The sequence below is a fragment of the Nothobranchius furzeri genome, chromosome 10 (assembly GCF_043380555.1).
Source record: "Nothobranchius furzeri strain GRZ-AD chromosome 10, NfurGRZ-RIMD1, whole genome shotgun sequence".
NCBI lineage: Eukaryota > Metazoa > Chordata > Actinopteri > Cyprinodontiformes > Nothobranchiidae > Nothobranchius > Nothobranchius furzeri.
Genome location: NC_091750.1, coordinates 66,341,276 through 66,358,891, shown reverse-complemented (window position 1 = coordinate 66,358,891; position 17,616 = coordinate 66,341,276). Strand labels below are relative to the sequence as shown.

The 17,616-nt window shown below is 43.8% G+C and overlaps 1 protein-coding gene and 1 long non-coding RNA gene across 11 annotated transcripts in view; one reads left to right on the top strand and one right to left on the bottom strand.

Moving 5' to 3' along the window:
- The first annotated feature begins 3,973 nt into the window (after positions 1-3,973).
- On the top strand, positions 3,974-6,032 carry LOC129152462 (uncharacterized). The gene is made up of 2 exons (XR_008559080.2): positions 3,974-4,552; positions 4,840-6,032. It is a non-coding gene; the product is annotated as an uncharacterized lncRNA (long non-coding RNA).
- The window catches only part of LOC107387037 (RIMS-binding protein 2), a 63,376-nt gene continuing 51,381 nt past the window's right edge, over positions 5,622-17,616 (bottom strand). For 6 of the 10 annotated variants that reach the window (XM_015961782.3, XM_054730910.2, XM_054730908.2 and 3 more), the window contains 11 exons: positions 17,447-17,605; positions 16,464-17,255; positions 16,201-16,300; positions 14,976-15,112; positions 13,465-13,633; positions 12,757-12,825; positions 11,984-12,031; positions 10,089-10,192; positions 9,943-10,014; positions 9,695-9,814; positions 5,622-8,776 (listed from right to left, as the gene is read on the bottom strand). In XM_015961782.3, the coding sequence (XP_015817268.3) occupies positions 8,495-8,776; positions 9,695-9,814; positions 9,943-10,014; positions 10,089-10,192; positions 11,984-12,031; positions 12,757-12,825; positions 13,465-13,633; positions 14,976-15,112; positions 16,201-16,300; positions 16,464-17,255; positions 17,447-17,605 (2,052 nt within the window). In that variant the 3' untranslated portion in view covers positions 5,622-8,494. The remainder of the gene's footprint in view (positions 8,777-9,694; positions 9,815-9,942; positions 10,015-10,088; positions 10,193-11,983; positions 12,032-12,756; positions 12,826-13,464; positions 13,634-14,975; positions 15,113-16,200; positions 16,301-16,463; positions 17,256-17,446; positions 17,606-17,616) is intronic. The other 4 variants (XM_054730911.2, XM_070555392.1, XM_054730909.2 and 1 more) reach the window with 3 other exon arrangements.

Genomic DNA, 17,616 nt, shown 5'->3' with positions numbered 1-17,616 from the left:
AGATATTTTCTGTTTGGCTGAGGTTGTCGGTTATACATGATGGAGGAATTTGTGAGAAAAACCAAATCTGTGTCTCAACTTAGCATCCTTTTTAATTAAAACTGTGTTCTGATTATTTAAATTTCTTTTGAACTCATATTTATGATTTTTGACTTCTATATTTGATAAGTACTTTAAGATTTTTTCATAAGTATATAAAAGTTTGTAATTATAACTTCCTCTTTTCTGACTTTTGAAAGTGTAGTATTTTCAGATCTCTGTAGCAGGTTTCCGCTCCACCCAGGAGCTCAAACTGTTAGATCCTACATGAAGCTCCAGTTGACTTTAGCCTACCTTTTTTACTCAGGTAGGGGTTTTAAACGTAAACGACAAGAAAGTGTTGGCAGGAGAACTGAAAACCTTGCAGAGGAAGTTCTGCGGAACTTCTGCAATAAAAGTTCAACAAACTGATTTATAAGCAACCAAATGAACAAATATTCTTGTCAATTAAAGATCATGAAGTATTTGAATTAAAAGTGACTGTACAAACGAACCCTGTTCTGCATGCTGGCTGTTCAAAAGAAAAGGAGGCCCACTCCTAGCTCTGCATCTACAGATGACCTAGATTAGACAGTCAACTGTCAGAGGAAGAGGAAGAAAGAAACGTCATGGTTTTAACAGAAGGCAGCTGCTATCTGGTTTGAAAAGTCATTAAAACCATCAATCCTCTGATTCAATAGGAGAAAAGTGATGAAGAAAATGTAATCTAGTAAAAGAAATGGATGTTGTTTCGTAGGTTTTTGTTATTTTGTCATTTAAATGTTTCACATCAGCAAAAATAAATAAAATAAAAAACTATGAGCAACAAAGATAACTAAAAATCAGCCTCCACCACATCAGAGTGTTTCCCTAGCCTCTCTCTCTCTCTCTCTCTCTCTCTCTCTCTCTCTCTCTCTCTCTCTCTCTCTCTCTCTCTCTCTCTCTCTCTCTCATATTTATTTATGAAGCACCATTTCAAAATAGCATGGCAGCTGACCAAAGTGCTGCTTGATCAAGAAACACAATAAGAACAGGCAAAATACATAAGAACAAAGCATAAATAGTCGGAGATAAAAAATTCCTAGTAAAAAAAATAAAATAGGAGAACAGTTAACAGCACTATAAAAAATAAAATAATGCGACGAATGATAAAAACATTTGAAATGGCACAAACAAAACGAAATAAAATACCAGATGGTGCGAGGTGCCAAAAGTGTGCAACTGAATCATAAAAATGGAATTAAAACTCAAATCCGGTGCTAGATTTTCATGAAAAGTGTCACGGAGGGAAGGCAATACTAAAGAAGTGCGTTTTCAGGGCCGACTTGAAACTGCTAACAGAGGGAGCCAGACGCACACGGAGGGGCAGAGAGTTCCAGAGTTTTGGGGCTGCATAAGAGAAGGCACGCTCCCCCCATGATTTGTACCGAACCTTCGGAACAACAGGCAGCAGATGATCTGCTGACCGCAGGGCACGGGTGGGAACATACGGGGTCAGCAGGTCCGTCAGATAGGATGGGGATGGGCAGTACAAAGCCTTGTAAACATATAACAAGACCTTGAAATTAATCCTAAATTTGACTGGGAGCCAGTGTAAATCTGTGAGGATGGGTGTGATGTGCATGCGTCTGTCGGTGTTGGTTAAAAATCTGGCTGCGGCATTTTGAACCTTCTGCAGTTTGCTTAGGGCTGAAGCATTAATCCCAATCAGGACTGAATTTGCATAATCCAGATGTGAAGTAATGAAAGCATGAATGACTGACTCAAGATCCAGGCGTTTGAGGATTGACTAAGACGAGTGATGCGGCGGAGTTGGAAAAAGCAGGACTTGACAGTGGCGTTGACTTGTGAAGACACTGAAAGGTCAGAGTCCAGTTTCACACCTAGGCTAGTGGCACATGATTTGAGATTGAGTGGGAGAGTTGAGACATCTAAAGCACCATTCATGTTAGTGGGGCTAAAAAGTATGGCATCTGATTTGCTGTCATTTAACCGTAGGCAGTTTTGAGAAAGCCAGGATCTGACCTGGGAGAGGCATTCTGACATTAGAGAAAATGAGTGCTGTTTGTTGATTTGAAGGTAGATCTGGCAATCATCTGCATAAAAGTGGTAGTTAACCCCGAGACTTGCTAAAATCTTACCAAGTGGTAGCATGTAAATTGAAAAGAGGAGAGGACCCGAATGGAGCCCTGTGGTACACCCCATGGAAGTGGGACATCGGGAGAAGAGCAGTCTCCAACATGAACACTAAAACACCGACCATTAGGGTATGACTTAAACCATTCGAGGGCAGTACCAGTCACACCCACCCAAAATTCCAGTCTGCGAAGTAGGATGGTGTGGTCTACAGTGTCGAATGCTGCAGTCAGGTCGAGTAACAGTAACAGCACATGGGAGCCAGAGTCACTTAGAATCAGGATGTCATTGAGTACCCTAATGTGTGCAGATTCTGTGCTGTAATTACATCTAAAACCTGATTGGAATGGGTCAAGAAGCCCATTGTCATCTAGGTGAGAAGTAAGCTGCGTGAGAGCCAGTTTCTCAATTACTTTTGAAATGAATGGAAGTTTTGAGATTGGGCGATAACTGGCACAGTCAGACTGGTCAAGGCCTGGTATCTTTAATAGCGGCTGAACAACTGCATTTTTAAAAGCAGCTGGAAACACACCAGAGGAGAAGCTGGACTTGACAATATCCAAAATAGCACAGGCCAAAAGTTTGGACACACCTTCTTATTCAATGTGTTTTCTTTCTCTTCATGACCATTGGTAGATTCTCACTGAAGGCATCAAAACTATGAATGAACACATGTGGAGTTATGTAATTAACCAAAAAAGGTGAAATAACTGAAAACATGTCTTATACTCTATTTTCTCCATAATAGCCACCCTTTGCTCTAATTTCTGCTTTGCACACTTTTGATGAGTTTCAAGAGCTTCAAGTCACCTGAAATGGTTTCCCAACAGTCTTGAAGGAGTTCCCAGAGGTGTGTAGCACTTGTTGGCCCCATTTGTAAATGGTCATGGTCATAAAATAAAGAAAACACATTGAATGGGAAGGTGTGTCTATTCACATATATAGGATGGCTTGCCAGGCTAGGGTTTCCCAGCATCAACGGGTAGTTTAAGGTCAAAGGTCAGAAGTTCTCCTACAGGATGTTCTGCTGGAGATCAACTTCATGGTTGAATCAGTTCTGCCTTGGAAATGTCCCATGGCGGCCTTTTTTGTCTCTTTCTTATTGCTGAATCATGACCTTTGACCGTAACTGTAACCAGCTGAGACCTGCAGGACTTTAGATGATGTTCTGGGTTCTTTTTTTTATTTCTTCAGAATAAGGTATGATGTGCTGCTTTTCGAGATCCTTAAGCCCATCTACTGAAATGATTTTGTGATTCTACAGGTCATATTACTCACACAGAACTGGTTGGTTTGGATCATTTTCCCTGTAAGAAATGAAACCCTCATTTGAAAACTACATCTCGTGTTTGCTCTGGTCATGTCTGATGCTGAAACTTGCTGATTTGAAACATTTAAGTGTAAAACAACGAGAATTTAGGTCACGTCTCTGGTCACAGTTAGAGGGACGCATTGGACTCCCCACTGGAGGTCTTCGGTAGGAAAAACAACAGTTGGAAATTTACATTTCTGGAGGAATTGAAACCCAGAGCCGTTCACTATTAAAATTCAGCAGCATACGGATGACAGTTAAAATATTAGAGCATGAAAACGAGCCCCTCTCTGGACGAGCGCATTCAGCCGCCCCCTCCGTAAGAGCAGCAACCTCCATCTTGGGTCTAACATGCCATAAAGTAAAAACCGTGGCTTTTGTCTGACTCCTCAGTTCCATTCATTTAAGATGAAATAATGACAGGCTAAGGACTAAAGTTCACATGAAAAAACCTAAAATGTTTCACGTATTCGAGTGAAGGCAGCATCTTCTAGTGAGGGAGTGCAGCGTTATCAGTTAGCATCTCCTCACAGGAAGTGATCTGCAACCCTAACTGCACCTCTGTTATCTGCTCTCTGCAAAATTCTCAAGTCATATCTCAGCACACTTTATGCTGACAACCACACACAGTTACCCTTTAGCTGTGATCTAAAACAGGAAAGTGACTTGTGTTGTAATATTTTCCTACTTCTTAAACGCTGCTATGCAATGAAGACATTAAAAATGGACGTCATCATGTTTCTGCAGCAAAGAGACAAATCTAAATGGACACAAGTAAACTAGTCTAGGTTTTCATTTTAAGATGGTTAGGTTAGAGTTTGTAGATTTGTGTCATCGCTCAACTTTTTGCTAGCTTAAAAAAGAAAAAAGGTGTCTGCAGAAGGCAATGGGCGGCCGGAAGAGCAGAAATCGAGCGGCTGTGACTGTTAAACCCTCTTCCTGTGGTTGCGTCACGTGGCTCTGAAGGCTTCAAAAGGAGACAGCTTCTTCTTCTTCTTCCACTGCTTGGACAGACAGAAGACACCTGAGAGGGCTGGCGGACAATCAAACACAGAAAACTTTAAAATAATACAAGACAAGGCCGAGGTAAGGTATAAGGAGCTATCAATCTATTGATTGCTGGATTATTTAAGCAGAAATGTTTTATATGTGTCAGATTTGCTGTTTTTACAGTTTTCACTTCATTTCTCCTGAATTTCCTTAATTTTTTATTTTACTTTTGATCAAATTTGAGAAGTTAATGTGAATTTAGGAAGATGAATATGTAATAAGAAGTACATTCTTTCCATTTTGACTTAAATACCATTTAACGCTGCATATTCCATCCTGATTTCTGCCTTTGGCTCAGTTTCTGATCTGTTAAACGTCTGAAGGTGTTTTTAGACTTTTGGGTGAACGAAGAAGCTGAAACAAAAAAGCTTACTCATTCCTGACAAAATGGCCTCCTCAAGACAGCGCTTCCTCTTGCTTGTCTCCGATCTTCGCCTCGGAAACTGAACCAGAGCTGAAGGACAGGTGGGGCCTTTTTGCTGTGTGTTTTATCATTTTTTTATCACTTGTTTTATCTTCACCAGACCCAGTTTCTATATGAATCTGTAAAACTAGATATGCAAACGTGTCAAGAGAAATCAGGAAGTGCACGTTGAGCTGTGAGGTTTGAGTTCTGGTGAGTGTCGGGTGATGGTGCAGCTGCAGCTACAGCTGCAGAAGAATAAGAAGAGGAAGAGAAGACCGGAGGAGCGGTGGATGTACAGTGCAGTCATCCATAAAGTAGAAAGCACTACTAAACTCATCACCACAGTGTAGTGTTTCCTACTTTATGGATGAGTGTACTGTTGGCGTCAGGGAGAGCAGAGGCCCGCCATAGCGCCCACGCAGGAAGTCACAAAGAAACAGAAAAGAGGAAGTAGCTTTGTCTCAGAAGGCCACGCGTTACCCAGAGTGTTGCAGCAGACGGTTCACATGGGCAGCGTGTGGCGCTGAGCAGAGCTCGCTACTCTTTCTCCATCTCCTTACTCGTCTGTTTCACCTGTTCAGAATAAGAACAGAATCCAGTCTGTGCACTGGGAGTGACGTAAACACGAATAAAGACAAAAATAAAACCAGCAGCTTGTTTCACCTCCGGTTTCTCACCAGCAAAAAAGACACAAACACGTTCTGTATTTTTTTCTGTGAAAATAAATGTACTTTATTCCAGTAAAAAGTTCCATTTTGAAAGAATTCACCACGATTTCAAGTCAAGAAGTCCTCTACATCAGTGGGTAACAGTCCTCCATCAACAACACTGCTCGGACATGCAAAACAATAAAATAAATAAAAACAAAATAAAAACCTGACAAAAAATATGTACAGATGAGATTCCAAAAAAGGTCATAAAAACAATTTATATTTAAATATTTATATATAAAAGCTTACGTGGGTTTCAGACAATGAATGCAGATAAGGAAAGAAACAAAAGTCCCACACACACACACACACACACACACACACACACACACACACACACACACACACACACACACACACACACACACACACACACACACACACACACACACACACACACGGCAGCATGAATAAGGCAGAACATGGAAACATGCATGTGGTCGATAAGCATCCTGTAAACAAACACGTCTGAAACTCATCCAGGTCTTTAAGGCAGAACATGACGACCTGGGTTAGAACACCACACAGGATGAGGACTACTTGTGCATCGAAGGCCGGCGGACACAAACACTTGCTCTACCCAGGCCCCGTTTGTGAGAGTGAACAGAATAAAAATAAATAAACCAAACATACAGTGCTGCCATCCTGGCTGTTTCACACCTAAAGTGTCTGTTCCCTTTGATTCTTGGCTCCCTTTTATGCATCACTGACAACATTCACAACGATAAATAAATAAATACATCAGAGTCCAACTTCAATCATAAAATTCAACGAAAGACGAACAAAAACAAGGACACGACTCTGGCCTCTCACAGCTGTGGTAACGAGCAAAGCACCGACATTTTTGGCAGATTCTGCTGCTTTTGGAGAGACGGCGTGGACTGGCGGCTAAAAAACAACCAGAGGAGCGACTCGCTCTTCACATCCGCCTGCTAACGTTTATACACGAGAGTCAAAATCTCCTCTAAACAACACAAAATTAGTCTAATACTCTAATCATCTGGTGCCAACGTCAAACGATTCTGTTTAACAAACTATTGTCATGCTTTATGGTGCAAAAGAGAGAAGGACTAATCACTACACTGCATATGCTAAGAGATGTCTGCTGTACGCGGTTTCGCTTAAATATGAACGCACTGCAAGAAGAATGTCATTATTGTCCTCACACAGAGGAGAGAGAGAGGGAACATGAATAAATTATTGCAGTCTATCACAGTACAGTAAGTAAGTAAGTGCCACAAGCCTTCAGTGCATATACTCAGATTAAATGCAGTTCCAGGAAGTGATGTTCCTGTTAGCTGATGAACATTTGAAGACGAGACAAACAAAATAAACATTCAACGAGTTTCATTCAGATCTAATTCTATCCTAACAGCTGACAGGCTGTTGACCAGAAGCCTCAGATGTTACCCTTATCCTTACAGAGCAGACACAATTTTAGAAATCTAAACATGAGGATTTAAGGTCAGCTCGACCAATTTTCATGTACATTCTCTTGCTTCAGCGTTCGAGATTTCCCGTTTTATATTTTTAGGAGTCGTTGCGGGGATCAAATTTGTAATCAAGTCTGAAAAATATCATTTTTGTGTTTTGTCTAACGTGACTTCACTACCAGGAGCTCCCATGTGCCCTTCATAGGCCGAGGGAGTGCCCCATTGACACTATGGTCCACGCAGCAACCACATCCTCCTCCTCGCTGGAATATGAGCTCATTTTCAAGATAATAAACGGAGGCCGTCTGGAAAACTCGGTGAAGCTGGGGCTCGATGATCAACCGATTCAAGTAACTCATCCTGGGCTGCATTTTTGAGACTCAAACATACATTTGAACCAACAAACAACAGCTATTCAAGAAACTTTGAGAACATCTCTCGCCAAAGTCAGAAACTTTCTAAAAAACAACGTCGAAGAGTTTTTGAACTGGCTGATGCCAAATCCAGCCCTCCTGATGAATAATTCACATTATCCAGGAACACTGACACCACCTTTTTGGGTTTTAGAAAGGAAATAAACTTCATGTGTATTCCCTATTCTTATCTGGTCAGGTGCTCTTCTGTTTGCCTGCTCAGCTTTCTCACACACACACGCGTGCACACACACACGCACACTTAGGCCGTAAAGAACAACAAATTCTCCAACAAAGGCATCAGTTTTGAGTTTAACCATACACTGTGGACACACACACACACGCACACACACACACACACACACACACACACACACACACACACACACACACACACACACACACACACACACACACTTAAAACTTTTCTTGCCTTTTGCTCTCAAACCAACTCTAAAACATCACAAACTGTTGCATTGTGGGACTTTTAGCCCTCACACAGAAGCTGGGCCAACAGTATACATCAGCTTCCTGTTCTTGTAAAACGAATGCACCGTAAACGCCGCTCACCACAGGCCAGCCCCGGCGTTTGTCACTTCATGCAGTAAGTTATCCAACAGGACAAAAATCTAACACATAAAAAACTCTTATTGTACAAAATACTCCTAAAGACAAGACGTTTGCAGGAAAAGCAGGTATTTTCTAAATCCGCCCACTCAGGACGGAACAGCCTCTGATAAATAACGTGGCACAGATCGTTAAAGCTAATACTTAATAAGCGGTCTGCCGTCATCTGAAGATTATTGCTGTTTTAATTATCTGATGAAGTTTAGATTTGTTGGGCTGCTCTCTTCCACGTGCATGTCTACATGCTGTGGTGCTGGAAGCAGGTCGTTCATGTTCTGAAGGATTCTGTATTGAACTGCTGGTTTAGGAACTCTCGAAGACAACGGTATCGTTACTCAAGAGGATTCAGGTCTGATGGAAGATACCCAAACAGGAAGTCCTCAGGGCTCTCACTCTTTCTTGCTGGATCCCAGTTTCTTAAACAGCTTCTTGCCTTTGGAAAAAAAGCTTTTCCTCTTCTTTGCTTGCACAGAGGAGTCGGCTGGAGCGGGGCTGGCCTCTACCACCGATGGACCTGGAACGGGGCCCGGGCCTGACGCTGTGACTTCCAGCTGTGCTTGCAGGACTCCACGCTCAGTTTTATTGGGGTAAAGAGGCTCCGCTGGGGGGAGCGAAGCCTCTTCTAGAGTAGAGGGACCTGGATCTTGTGGCTCTGTTGAAGACCGAGTGTCCTAAAAAAGGAAAATGCAAGTTTTAGAACAGATCAGCTGTTTAGATTGTATACTTGTCTCCAGGAGACGCTAACGGGATTTCTTTAACAAACTAAGGCCCTGTCCACACGTAGCCGGGGATCTGCCAAAACGTAGATATTTTTCTATATTTTGGCCCGTCATTCACACGAAAACGGATCTTTTTAAAAACTCCGGCCAAAGTGAAGATCTGCGTTTTCTCCGTTTTGGGTGTCTGCGTGTGGACAGACAAAACCGGAGTTTTAAGGTCCGCAACGTCACTTTCCGCGACAAAAAAATGCTGACATCACGTGTGTGACCTGTGTTTACACTAGCCGACAGCATGGATGCCCTCAGAGCTGCGCTCGCTTTATCAATTGTCCAAGCGCTTTTTGCTTGTTTGGTTTTGCAAGCGGAACTGCTACTCCTTGCGGAAGACCACAGACGAAGGACGAGGTACAGGTCTGGCATGTCCTTAACAACGTATTTATCCGGGTACGTGTGGACAGAGTTTGTTTTTTAACGCGGTGGTGTGGATGCAAGTTTTTGGAGGGGCGGATATTCGTTTAAAAAAAAAAACGGCTACGTGTGGAATAGGCCTAAATCTGGGGCACCTTGAGGATCCTGAACCAGAACACAGCTAAGTGAAGATGGACAAGGATCTAAAACTAACGTTGACCACCCGAAACACTTACTATCAAGTCTCAAAGTGAACAGATCGTTTTTGCCTCTGCAAAGCACCATGCAGGAAACGGAAGAGATGCAACGCGTGGCAGTTAGAAAAAAACAAAACAGAGAAACAACACAGCAGCCATGCAGAAAAACGTTAACATCCAAAGAGACATTTAGATGGAAGCCATTTGTAAGAAAGATGAGAACAAATAAGCTGGTATAGAGAGTTAATAAAAGAGGTCAACTAACCAGTGATTCCTTCCTGGGTTCTGGTGCTGGCTGAGCGTAAACTGGTTCTGCTGGAGCGTTGTCTGGGACGGGCTGCAGGAAATTGGACGGCACTAAGCCTCGGTGTCCGTTCAAGTCTCCCTGAAAGACACAACAAGGCTCTGATTTATTTAAAGATGTTTTATATCAACCAATAGAACTTTGTCAGCTTCAGCTCTTTTAAGAGAACCTGGATTTTAAAGAAGAACTCAAAGCCAATCACAACTCACGTAGAAGAAACCGTCTTCGTCCATATCACCAAACACATGAATGATGTCTCCGGCGCTGAAAGTCAGCTCCGCCTCGACAGAGCAATAAAAATAAAGGTTAGTATCTGACATGTCTTTAGAAATAAAAGTAAACATGTAGGTCAGACCTCTATATCGGTGTTGGGGGAGCTCTCTCTTGGATCGTAATCAAAAATGGCGACCATCCTGTTCACTCCAGATGTAGGTTTTCCTGAAACAGTCTGGGTGGGATCTGGGGGACAAACGGAGCGTCTAAATATCAAACACGTTCCCAGAATCAGCGAAGACGTCTCTGAGCTCATCAGCATGCAGCTCTTGAGTTCTGAGCACCTAACGTCATGCTAAGCTGAGAGAGAGTCAAGGCAGTTGAATAAGGCAGACATCTAAATAAAACAAAAGATTAAAGGTTAGAGTTTGTGCTGTTATTTCCATGAAAGGAGGCTGGCAGCTGTTATGGATTTAGAACCAGCGAGAGCGAGAGAGAGAGAGAGAGAGAGAGAGAGAGAGCGAGAGCGAGCGAGAGCAAGTGAACGAACATGGAAGCAAAGAAAAATTATTAAATGACTCAACTTTTACTTCAACTAGGAAATAAAAACAAGTCAGGGAGAATGGTTGCTTGATATCAGTAATACAGGAGTCTGTTTTTCCTTTAGCATCACCCACCATTAATCACGTGTTTGATAGCATGCTAGCTACATATCTGACATGACAGATTTTAATAGGACTCTCAGAAAGGAACCATTAAATTAATCGGTTAACTTTTGGGAAAACCCCTTCCAAGATGGCCGCCACCGCTAATAGATCCCATTAGATCTTGTGTAACAACTGTAACTTCATCATTTCTCCACATAAGATGTTCACTGCCAAGCACTAGTTCATGCATATAAAGACAGGACTTCTTGTTTTACTTCTTGAGTAAATTAAATAGTTTGTTATAAAAAAGGTTGAAGTCTTGAGTCAGAAAAGGGTAGAATGGCTTCTCCAGGTCAGGGACGAGGTCCTGCTCCAAGTGAAGGAGTTGAAGTATCTCTGGGTCTTGTTCACGACTGAGGGCAATATGGATCAGGAGATCGACAGGCGGATCGATGCTGCGTCTGCAGTGATGTGGGTGTTGTACCGGTCTGTCGTGGTGAAGAGAGAGCTGAGCCGGACATTCTTACCCTCACCTATGGTCACAAGCGTTGGGTTGTGACCAAAAGAACGAGATCACGGACACAAGCGGCCAAAAGTCACTTTCTCCACAGGGTGGCTGGGCTCTCCTTCAGAGGGGAGAAGCTCGGTCACCTGGGAGGGGCTTGGAGTAGATCTGCTGCTCCTGTACATCGAAAGGAGCCAGGTGGCTCGGGCATCTGGTTAGGATGCCTCCTTGACGCCTTTATTTCTATACCTAATTGTGCATTTTACTGTATTGTGTTCAGCACTTTGGGCATAATTAATGTAGAGAGGTGCTTTATAAATAGATGAAGATGATGATGATGATGGACACCTCCCTGTTGAGGTTTTCTGAGCACATCCAACCGGGAGGAGACCTAAAGGGAGACCCAGGACACGTTGGAGGGACTATGCCTCTCAGCTGGCCAGGGAACGCCTTGGAACCCCCCCCAGAGGAGCTGGTCCAAGTGGCTGGGAACAGGGAAGTCTGGGCCTCTCTGCTTAGGCTGCTGCCCCCGTGGCCCAACCCCAGATGAGCGGAAGTGAATGGATGGATGGAGTTTTAATTTTAGCTGAATAAAAACTGATATCAGCAGGTCAAAGTCAGACAAAAACTGGAAATCGGTATTGGCTCTAAAAACAAAACCTGGTGCATACCTCTTCATGATTAGTGGGGGGTGAATTTCTTCCTTCAACATGTTTTTATCCGATGAGTTTCTACGATAGCTCAACGGTACCTTTTATTTGTGATACTCCTAAATAATCAAGCAATGCCTCAGACTCAAGGAGGAGGAAAACGTTTCCAACCGGAGTTGAAGAGAACAGAAATGAGCCATCTGATCATGCAGATGAAAACAAGCCAACCACAAACCTTGACTGGAGGAAACTATGCTCTCCTCCCAGAGTGCTGCAGACTCCACTGGAAAAGATGAGTTGAGGGGAAACAACATCAGCAACGGCAGAAAATCATACGAGAGCTCGTCTGAAAACACTGTGGTCTAGACAGGCCAGCTTCACACAGGCAGCAAGGCCTCTCGCGTCCTCCTCGTGAGGCTTTTAACTAAACAGTGACTTTGTTAAAGACTAAAAACTCGGCTGGTCTTACTTCCTGTGTAAAGCTGACCTTTATCAAACACGGTGCTGAGTTTAAAGTTACGGGTGAAGATTAGAGAGGACAAACGCCTAACTAGTGACCTGACACTCAGAATGCAGTTCATTTGTGACACAGGAGCAGGATGCTTATCGACTGATCAGCAGCATCCTGCTCCTGGTTCTGCTGAATGTCTTACATGCGTGTACGATGGCAGGCCTGAGTCGGTACATCCATTAAACTGTCGCAAAGAAGCTACAGAGATTATAATCTGAAGCAATCAACCCGTGGAAAGATCTGCTAAGATCTAAGAATGTAAATGTGACTCACGGCCTTAAAAGTAAAATGAATCTACTCAGAATGCTAATTTTTGTCAGCAGTGACTGGAAGCTGTGTGATGCTAGATTATCTGGCTTCAACATCCCCCCCGCAGTTGCCGAGTGACGAGCAGCAACCGAAAAAGATAAATCTAATGTGAAAGAGACAGAGAGAGGAGCAAACCAGAAAGCAGAAGAAAGGAGAGGTGAGAAGCCGCATTCTGCAGCGAGACACACCTTTCTTGGACCGTCTCGGTTTCAGCGGCGGGACAGGGCGACGAGGAAGCTGTGCATGTGTGCGAGTGCCTTAACGAAGTTTTAGAGGCCAAAAAAATAAAAACATCAAAGGAATGAAACAAAAAATAAATAAAAAACAACAAACAAACAAGAAACACAGGTGCAATTTTTAAAAGAAGCAGACAAGTTGACAATGAAGAGTGAGCTAAGAGCATTATGGAAAATGCTAAAACCAGTGAGCAGCAGACAGCAGTGAGGACAAGTGGAAGTGAAAAGGTTAAACCATCTGCGAGTACCGCTCTGGGTAGAAAGCAGGAAACAGAAGCAGAGTGTTAGCTTAATGCTGCAGGATGGCCTTTAACCCGTCACCACAGACAAACACACCTGCATGAAAACCTCAAATACAAACCATAACCATGGCTTTTCTTCATGCCAAACTATAAGGATTTAAAAAGTGTTGCTGTAGGTTAACTTTGACTTAATCTGATCCCGACGGTCACAAACGAGGAGCTTCACACCATAAAGAACAGCTTCGTTGTTCTGTTTGGGCTCCAACGCTCTCATGTGCTGCCACTTTCACTCACCGCTTCAAACATGAAAAGCGGTGACTTCATGGGTAAAGCATTACAGTTCACACATTCCAATGTGAAATATTTAACCTACAACAGAAGGCTGGCAAAGACTTGGATACGCTTCACTTCCACCTACCGATCTTGTCCATGGAGGCCGTGGTGGACAGGAAGCCCTGCTGCAGGAGCTGCTGCTGGGTCTCCTCGTCCTCCACTTGGATCTCAGACACCATGTTGCATGGCACGAAGCCCAGACGGCCACCGGACTCCCCTCGGTAGAACCCATCTGCATCCTTATCTCCGTAAACCTGGGAATAAGAAAGGGGGCTTTTATCTACTTAAAGGTGCAGTATGTAAGAATATAGTGAGAATTTTACAGAATGATAATTCCCCCCCAAAAGTCTAACGTTTCAGTCATTTTGGAAGGAAGGTTATACTGAAACGTATTTCATATCCAGCTGGCTGCAGGGATTGTCAGTTTCTTTAGGACAGGGGTGTCAAATATGCGGCCCGCGGGCCGGATCTGGCCCGCGAGATGGTTATGTAAACTTTATTTTCATACTTTACAATGTAGAGTAAAAATAAACGTATCTTTGTGAGCAAGTTTTCTCTGTAATGAGTATAAATAAAACAAAGCTGTGCTCAAGGCTCACACAAGAACTTGAATCACATCCTGAAGTTGGCCGCCACTCAGGATGTGACTTCTGATGTTGATGTGCTGGTGAAAGCTAAAAGCTGTAAAGTAAAATGAGTCAAATATACTTTAAGTGCTGCATGAAACTGATCTAGCCATGTGATCTGTAAGCTCTTTGAATCACTAAGGAATGTTTTTTTCATTTGTTGATTTTTTTTATTTTCTATTTTTTCAAATTTTCAAGTACACTTCAGGTGTTGTACTTGTACTACACTGTCCTCAGGCTCCAGCCTCGTTTTATATTGATTGTATTAAAACAAAGAAAACAATCTGAAGTTTTTTATTTTAATTTACCGGTCCGGCCCACTTGGGACTAGATTTCCCTCAATGTGGCCCCTGAGCTAAAATGAGTTTGACACCCCTGCTTTAGGAGCTTTATATGTTTTGAGGTATGCATTTATGTTTGAGACTCTTATTTTGAAAGAGTACATGAAGTTTTGGAGTTTGTGGACGCTGCTGCAGGAGTGGGACTAGACGAATGTTTAGAGACACAAACTATTTTGCAGAAAATAATCAATAAAACTAAAATATAAAGAAATGAAAAGTGTTTCGGCCGAGCAAGTCAAACCGGCATCAGCACATGGAAAAACAAGATCAAAAGGCAGATGTTTTAACCACTGGACCGCCATAGCTAGTATAAATTCAGGTTGATGAAAATAACTCATATTTAAGATAAATGACATCTTAGTGTAATATTTTATTATATTGTGCCTAAACACAATTTGGCTCCTTTAAAGTTTATTAAGTGATAATTCACCCAGAAATTTGGGGTTCTCCTCCTCAGGTTATTCCTGAAGCATTTGACTTTTCTCTCCACACATCCTCATTAATATCTCAAATGGTCAAATATAAAATTAAATGGCACAGCTTCCAACTGTTGTTACTGATAAAGTGGTGATAAAATAGTGATATATCGCGCAGTTCTAGAAAATGCGTCCAATTCAACTAGAACATACTTTGATAATCTGTCCTTCAGAAAAGGGCAGCTCCTCCTCAGCAGCATCAGGATTGGGCGACATTGTGACAGGATCATATGGAAAAAGGGCCACAAAGACGCGAACGCCACCGTCTCCTTTGGTCTTTGGTGATTCACCTAAAACACACACGCATGCACGCACGCGCACACACACACACACACCCTTACATTAGACACAGCTAAGATTATGAGCAACAAGCTAAATCAGCTTTTCTGCAATACCTCATGTGAAATAACCAAAACATTTAATTTTAGATTATTTGCTGATAAAAGCCAGATTATACCAGCACAACAGAAAGAGTAGCTTAGTTTGCAGATAGCTTTGACTGGTTGCACCTCCCCCACCAGCTGCACTGCTGCCATGAGCAGAGTTGGCCCAGAACCTGTCCTTAAAAGAGGTAATCAAGCTAAACCACTGATCCTAAGCTGTGTGAGCAGTGTGACAAATGTGCACTAGTTCATGATCCGAGAAAGAGCGACCAAGAAAAAGGGTGTTTGTCTCAAACATTTAAACGAGAGGACGATTATTTACAACATGGGTTCCATGTTGCATAAAGAAGCAAGTTTAAGAGCAGGTTATGTAAGTTCAGCAGAGGTGCGAGCGGAGCGTCGCTACAGGCTCTGTAGCTGACGCCTAAATGACAGCGAGAGACACATTTGAAGATCTGTAGTGAGGCTTTAAGCTGGACTCATCTTGTTAAGGAGAATCAATCCATCTGTGACAAGAGTCACGGGCAGACAACTCGCATGCTTTCACATCCTCACAGAGTTCAGAGCAAAAAGGACAGAACTTCTCTCTGCTCCCTTCCTCTATTTGCATGTTAACGGCGTGTGCTCTTGTGCATGTGTCTGTGATCTTAAACCCAATAAGAAGAGGAGTGGGTGAAGGGAACGTGGAGAGAGGAAGAGAAGAATAGGAACATGCATGCCGGTAATAGCGGCTGTTTCTTTGCTGGCTAATCGAGGTTACTATTTTAATGTCTGTCACTTCCTCCTGTCATGACAAGCCACTTTGGGTTAAGCCGGTTCTCAGCTTAGCGGGCTCTCCACTGCGGCTATAGCACCTCCTACTCTAGCACTGACCTCCCCCACCCCCCTCCCCCCTCCTAGGTGCTAATCTGACAATCTTCATGTGAGAGCCGGGGGGAGGAGGCCTGCTGACAGAAACCACACGCTTCTCCCCAAACGAGGAGAAAGCCTCTGACCTTTAAACACTCGGGTCTGTGAGCAAGAAGCTTTACAGGACCGTTCCGGCTGAGCTCCCCTCGATGGGCCCGGCACAGCTGGAGGGACCTGGTTGGACTCCTTTTGGAAACACAGGAACATTATTAAAGTGTGTAACGATCAAACTAAACTGTTTGCTACTCAAAAGGTGGAAAAAGCACAGTGAAGGTGTTAAATGGTGGGATGGGGAGTGGGCGAGACTGGGGTAACACGTCCACTACAGCTGGCCTGAGGTCATGTTTACCATCGGTTCAGCTTTTGCTACTCGGCCGTGCGCAGTTCTGCAGTGTTCCACCTGAGCCCCCTCCTCCCACCACTCAGAGCTCATCTGCTCCACCACCACCTCCCCACCGCTGCACTCCACAGGCTCCTCGTTGTCAGTTCCATACTCCACATCGATCTCCATTCCTCTGCTGACGGGGGACTTCAAAGTTCTCACCGCGTTGCTGTCTGGGTATGTTCTCTGCGCAGTGAGGTCCTGGTTGGGGTTAGCACTTGCGGCGACAGCCATCTGACTCCTGAGCATGGCCTCCCTCCTAAGGCGGTCCCCAAGCCCTTTGAGCAGGGATCTTTCTTTACTGGTGGAAGTCAGCTTGGGAGGGGGGTGGGCTGAGACGCGTCTGCTGGAGGGACCCTCGTACAAACTGGTGTTCTGGTCTTCAGCATAACTGACTGTGTCCACCGTGTCAGCATAGCGCACCCTGGGCTGCGGCTTCGGCTTGACCTGCAGGAGCTCGTGTCTGACATAGGGCTCTTTGGCTGGAGGTCTAGAGTGATGATGCTGAGAGGGGATGTGTGTGTGATGAGTGTGGTGCCGAGGAGCTCGATGAAGGGGAGCAGAATTTCTAGAGTGAAGGTGGCCAGGCCCAGGCCAAGGTTTGCCGTGGTGGAAGGAAGGGTCCTCTAGGCTGCTGTCTTCATCCTCCGTTACCTCAGCGATGCTGAACAGCTGCTTGTTGTGGACAGCCTGAGGAGGCAACTTGAGTATCCTTTCATGAAGGTCCTCATCACTGTCTGGTGTCTCCAACTTGCACAACTTAAAGGCCAGCGTTCAGACCAAGCAAGAAGAGTAAGAATTGTTTTAAGATTCAGTGAAAAAAGAAAGATGTTCATTCATGCAGAAAGAAGAAAAAAAGGAAAAAAGAATCACAATCAATCTAAAATGAGAACAAACAGAGCTGAAGCGGCAGAGCCCGTACAAATATACTCATGCATGCATTTCTTTACCCTGCTGGCTCCAGCTGTGTATCCTCTAGCCTGAGCTTCTCCGAGGTGGTCAGAGTAAAGGTCCTCCTCCTCCTCCTCCTCTAGGATGTCGGACAGGTCTGAGCGGCTGTTGTCTGCGTGGTAGTCACTGGGAGGCTCCACCGGTCCTCTGGCATAACTCTGAGATGATA